The 6,000-nt window shown below is 42.0% G+C and overlaps 1 protein-coding gene across 2 annotated transcripts in view; it reads left to right on the plus strand.

Moving 5' to 3' along the window:
* Positions 1 to 5,366, plus strand: part of LOC125456723 (E3 ubiquitin/ISG15 ligase TRIM25-like) — a 43,912-nt gene extending 38,546 nt beyond the window's left edge. For both annotated transcript variants that reach the window (XM_059650139.1, XM_048540085.2), the window contains one exon: positions 831 to 5,366. Coding sequence is in view for 1 of the 2 variants with exons in the window: in XM_048540085.2 (XP_048396042.1) it covers positions 831 to 844 (14 nt within the window). In the remaining variant the exon portion in view is untranslated. The remainder of the gene's footprint in view (positions 1 to 830) is intronic.
* The last annotated feature ends 634 nt before the right edge of the window (positions 5,367 to 6,000 follow it).

The raw sequence follows: 6,000 nt of genomic DNA on the forward strand, positions 1-6,000 counted from the left end.
AGGGATTGGCACTAAATGCTGGCCTAGCCAGTGATGCCCTCATCCCGTGAATGAAAAACAGAATCTGTGTTTCCTGGTACACGAATCATAAAAAGTTAATTTGCAGGTGCAGTCAGTGATTCGGGAGGCAAGTGAGGGCATTCAGAAGGCATTTACGTAATATAAGAGTAGGAAAATTGTACTACAGCTCTATTAGGGTTAGTTGCATCAGCAGTTTAGAGAGACTATATCTAAAGTATACAATTTTGGTCTCCTTATTTGGATAGAATTGTGTTGCACATAGTTCGGAGGAGATTCACTCAACTTATTCCAGTAATGCAAGTGAATATCTCATGAGGTAAGGAGGGATGACCATTTTTTTGTCTGGATTTTTCAGACTGTAGTTGGGCAGACCTTTTTTCTTTCATTTGTTCATGGAATATGAGGATCGCTGGAAAGGCCAGCATCCATTGCCAGTCCTTAATTTTCTCTGAGAAGGGGAGGCAATGGCATTGATCGCAGCACAGTAATCCACAAATCCTGGTGTTATTGCCCACGACTCATTGATTCAGATCCCACCATGGCAGATGGTAGAATATGACCTCTATAGAAGTGTTGAATTAAAACCTAATCAACCGTTGCCCGGAGGGAGGAGGGTAACTTCTTCAAGGTAGGCATCCAGTTGTAAAGCCTATCTGGCTCACTAACGTCCATTAAGGAAACAAATTGCAAGTCACATGACACCAGGTTATAATCAACCCGTTTATTCAAAATCACAAGCTTTCCGTTACATATGTCCCATTAAAAGCTTAATTCTGTTTTGAATTTTCTTTTTTCTGGTTCATTTCTAGACGGTGAAGCATAGAACCAAACTTTCAGCTGCAGAAGAGTCATCCAGAGGAAGCCACAAGGGTCTGGTTGTCAAGCATCAAGCACAATTACTTTTAAGATAAATATTATTTTCTTTATTGCGAAGGATATGCTTCTGCCATTTATCATTAATTATTTTAGAAGAAAGGTTTGATAGAATCATAATCACATTGCCTTTCAAAATTCACAAGTCAATTCCCTATGTATACATTATTTTAAGATCGGAATAGAGATTTCTGACTAAACTCTCCATATGCTGCATTACCAGATGCCAGGCATTTTCTGGACCTTCTGGAAAAAGCAATCACATTTCTACTTGTCTTTGCAGCTGAACATAGGAAAATATCTGAATATAAATTCAAGACTATTTTGCTAATCACTTCCTTCTGGAATGCTGACATTCTATTGTAGCTTCCTCCTGTTTCTCAAACTTTGTATTACTTCTTAAACTAGTCCTGTTTCCTGGTCTCACCTAGCATTTGATCACTGTGGGGATTGAAAACCTCCATAAAAACCAAAAGAACTGCGGATGCTGTAAATCAGGAATGAAAACAAAGTTGCTGGCAAAGCTCAGCAGGTCTGGCAGCATCTGTGGAGGAGAAAACAGAGTTAATGTAAAACCCCCATGGTATCCGTCTTACTTTTGGCTTTGGGAACCTCGAACTGATATCCTATCTGCTGCTGTAGCATATTTTCTCTATCCTATCTCAAGTGTCTTGTGCATCATATTAAGATGGTCCAAAGACATCCATTCATTCCAAGCGGAACTCCATCAACAAACACGTTGATTTGGAGCCCATCTACCACCCTCTGAGAAAAAGAACAGGAAATGACATCACCAACACAGGAAATGACATCAACATAGAAAATGACATCACCAACCCAAGGAAACCTAAACACATAAATAGAAAGTGGGACATAACACCAGCGCTTCACTGGAGGCTCACTGATGTTACCTAGAATAGTGACGAAACGTCTGAAAACAAACCTTCCAGCTCAACGAGCAAACTTACATCCAGAACCTCAACCTGAGCTACAAATCTTCTCAAACCTCGCTAACATCCATCTTTTGTTAAAGATGGTTTCTGGAGTAATTCCTCAAAGTTCAGCATTCTAATACTGATATCAACCTTGTTGGTCTCTACTAAGCCCTGCCTAACCTCTGGGTTCACCTGCTATAATTACTCAATAGGACTGCAGGTTACTTAACAGCATCACGTCAACTCTAAGACAGACCCTGCTTTTTATTCTATTTAGCCCAGCCTTATGAATGTGAAGATGATGGATCAAGCAATTCCCCACCTTTTATTTTGGCAGGCTTATCCCACTCTGTTCTATATCAGTCATTCCCATTTAATAGTAATAGGTTTCCTGGTGAGTTGATCAAAATAGATCTCACATCCATGTTTTTATAACAAGTTACCCATGATACTTCAATTTTGTTTTAAATTGGGAGTAACACTTGAGGGATCAAAGCCTCAATCATGGCCTAGTCTCCAGGTTGAACTGTAAATTAACACAAGCATGTTCACAGAGATCAGAAGAATTGCCAACATTACCTTAATCTTACAGAGGCCTCTCACTGTTGATGGCCTCAACAGAGTGCGCACAGATCCTTTGTTTATAAGGCCACCCTAAAATCCACAGATAAACTTGGGCCACGGTCAATATTTCAGTTCGACACCATCTCTCAAGGTAAATACATAAAGCATAGCCTTCGTCCTCCATTTTCCAGCATGCGAGGTGGATGAAAAGCACTGCCACTAGTTTCAAGCTCCTTTTGCTTGAATATATTTGTTTCTTTGGGTTTCATATTCTCAAATAGCAAAGATGATTCTCGATAGGAGTGAGAGAGACAGGGTAGTTGTCATGGCGGACTTCAACTTTCCAAATATTGACTGGGAGCACTATAGTTTGAGTACTATAGATGGGTTAGTTTTTGTCCAGTGTGTACAGGAGGGCTTCCTGACTCAGTATGTAGATAGGCCAACAAGGGGCAAAACCACATTAGATTTGGTACTGGGTAATGAGCCCGGCCAGGTGTTAGATTTGGAAGTAGGTGAGCACTTTGGTGATAGCAATCACAATTCTGTTATGTTTACTTTAGTGATGGAAAGGGATAGGTGTATGCCACTGGGCAAGAGTTATAGCTGGGGGAAAGGCAATTATGATGAGATTAGGCAAGATTTAGGGAGCATAGGATGGGGAAGGAAACTGCAGGGGATGGGCACATTAGAAATGTGGAGCCTATTCAAGGAAAAGCTCCTGGATAAATATGTACCTGTCAGGCAGGGAGGAAGCTGTAGAGCGCGGGAGCCGTGGTTTACGAAGGAAGTGGAATCTCTGGTCAAGAGGAAGAAGAAGGCTTATGTTAGGATGAGATGTGAAGGCTCAGTTAGGGCCCTTGAGGGCTACGAGGTAGCCAGGAAAGACCTAAAGAGAGAGCTCAGAAGAGCTAGGAGGAGACATGAGATGTTGTTGGCGGATAGGATCAGGGTAAACCCTAAGGCTTTCTATTGGTATTTAAGGAATAAAAGAATGACAAAAGTAAGAATAGGGCCAATCAAGGCTAGTAGTGGGAAGTTGTGTGTGGAGTCAGAGGAGATAGGGGAAGCACTAAATGAATATTTTTCAACAGTATTCACTCTAGAAAACGACAATGTTGTCGAGGAGAATACTGAGATACAGGCTACTCGATGAGGTGGGATTGAGGTTCACAAGGAAGAGGTATTAGAAATCCTACAGAGGGTGAAGCTAGATAAGTCCCCTGGGCCAGATGGGATTTATCCTTGGATCCTCTGGGAAGCCAGGGAGGAGATTGCCGAGCCTTTGGCATTGATCTTTAACTCGTCACTGTCTACAAGAATAGTGCCAGACGGCTGGAGGATAGCAAATGTGGTTCCCCTGTTCAAGAAGGGGAGTAGAGACAACTCTGGTAATTATAGACCAGTGAGCCTTACCTCAGTTGTTGGTAAAGTGTTGGAAAAGGTTATAAGGGATAGGATTTATAATCATCTAGAAAAGAATAAATTGATTAGGGATAGTCAGCACGGTTTTGTGAAGTATAGGTCGTGCCTCACAAACCTTATTGAGTTCTTTGAGAAGGTGACCAGACAGGTAGATTAGAGTAAACTGGTTGATGTGGTGAATATGGATTTCAGCAAGGCGTTCGATAAGGTTCCCCACAATAGGCTATTGTACAAAATGAGGAGGAATGGGATTGTGGGAGATACAGCAGTTTGGATTGGAAATTGGCTTGCTGGAAGAAGACAGAGGGTGGTAGTTAATGGGAAATGTTCATCCTGGAGACCAGTTACTAGTGGTGTACCGCAAAAGTCGGTGTTGGGTCCACTGCTGCTTGTCATTTTTATAAATGACCTGGATGAGGGCGTAGAAGGATGGGTTAGTACATTTGCAGACGACACTAAGGTCGGTGGAGTTGTGGATAGTGAGGAAGGATGCTGTAGGTTGCAGAGAGACATAGATAAGCTGCACAGCTGGGCTGAGAGGTGGCAAATGAAGTTTAATGCGGAGAAGTGTGAGATGATGCACTTTGGTCGGAGTAACTGGAAGGCAAAGTACAGGGCTAATGGTAAGATTCTTGGCAGTGTAGATGAGCAAAGAGATCTCGGTGTCCATCTACACAGATCCTTGAAAGTTGCCACCCAGGTTGACAGGGCTGTTAAGAAGGCATACAGTGTTTTAGCTTTTATTAATAGAGGGATCAAGTTCTGGAACCAAGAGGTTATGGTGAAGCTGTACAAAACTCTGGTGCGGCCGCACTTGGAGTGTTGTGTGCAGTTCTGGTTACCGCATTATAAGAAGGATGTGGAAGCTTTGGAAAGGGTGCAGAGGAGATTTACTAGGATGTTGCCTGATATGGAGGGAAGGTCTTACGAGGAAAGGCTGAGGGACTTGAGGCTGTTTTCATTAGAGAGAAGAAGGCTGAGAGGTGACTTAATTGAGACATATAAAATAATCGGAGGGTTAGATGTGGATAGGGAGAGCCTTTTTCCTAGGATGTGACGGCGAGCACGAGGGGGCATAGCTTTAAATTGAGGGGTGAAAGGTATAGGATAGATGTCAGAGGTAGTTTCTTTACTCAGAGAGTAGTAAGGGAATGGAATGCTTTGCCTGCAACGGTAGTAGATTTGCCAACTTTAGGTACATTTTAAGTCGTCACTGGACAAGCATATGGATGTACATGGAATAGTGTAGGTTAGATGGGCTTGAGATCGGTATGACAGGACGGCACAACATCGAGGGCCGAAGGGCCTGTACTGTGCTGTAATGTTCTATTAAATAAATCAAGCTGACAATTTTCATGGTGAATGTTCTGTCTAGAACAAATAAGGTAATTGAAGGATGATATGGGTTATAACATAGGTTTGATGATTGTATTGGAGTAACAAATGTCCAAATGATTTGATTTGATAGAAATTGCCTAAGTGTTTGAGTTTCTGCAACAGAAGACCATGTCTATATTTGAAATAAAGCTTGAAAAAGGCATATTGAAAGACGTGTGAAAAGTTCAAAGTTTATAACTGTAAAAAGGTAAAGTCATCACAGTCTTATCAACCACAGGGTTGCCCTCTCATTAGAGAAAGATGGCTGGTGGTGTTCTAACCTGAGGCAAGGGGAGAGTCCTTCATGATAACCCTCAGCAGGTGCAGGAATAGAACCCATGCTGTTCGGTATTACTCTGCATTGCAAACCAGCCATCAGGCAACTGAGCTAACCAACTTTACTGACTGTGTGGCAACACTGAAATCAAATGCAGGTGCATCATATTTGTTTTTGAGTGTCCTTTGGCTCGACGCTGAACAGCCTGCAATGTTCACTGATCATTAAGGAATAAAAGAATGACAAAAGTAAGAATAGGGCCAATCAAGGCTAGTAGTGGGAAGTTGTGTGTGGAGTCAGAGAAGATAGGGGAAGCGCTTAAATGAATATTTTTCAACAGTATTCACTCTAGAAAACGACAATGTTGTCGAGGAGAATACTGAGATACAGGCTACTCGATGAGGTGGGATTGAGGTTCACAAGGAAGAGGTATTAGAAATCCCATTGAAAATGTACATGGAATAGTGTAGGTTAGATGGGCTTGAGATCAGTATGACAGGACGGCACAACATTTAGTCCCTTAACACT

The sequence above is a fragment of the Stegostoma tigrinum genome, chromosome 12 (genome assembly GCF_030684315.1).
Source record: "Stegostoma tigrinum isolate sSteTig4 chromosome 12, sSteTig4.hap1, whole genome shotgun sequence".
Taxonomy (NCBI): Eukaryota; Metazoa; Chordata; class Chondrichthyes; order Orectolobiformes; family Stegostomatidae; genus Stegostoma; species Stegostoma tigrinum.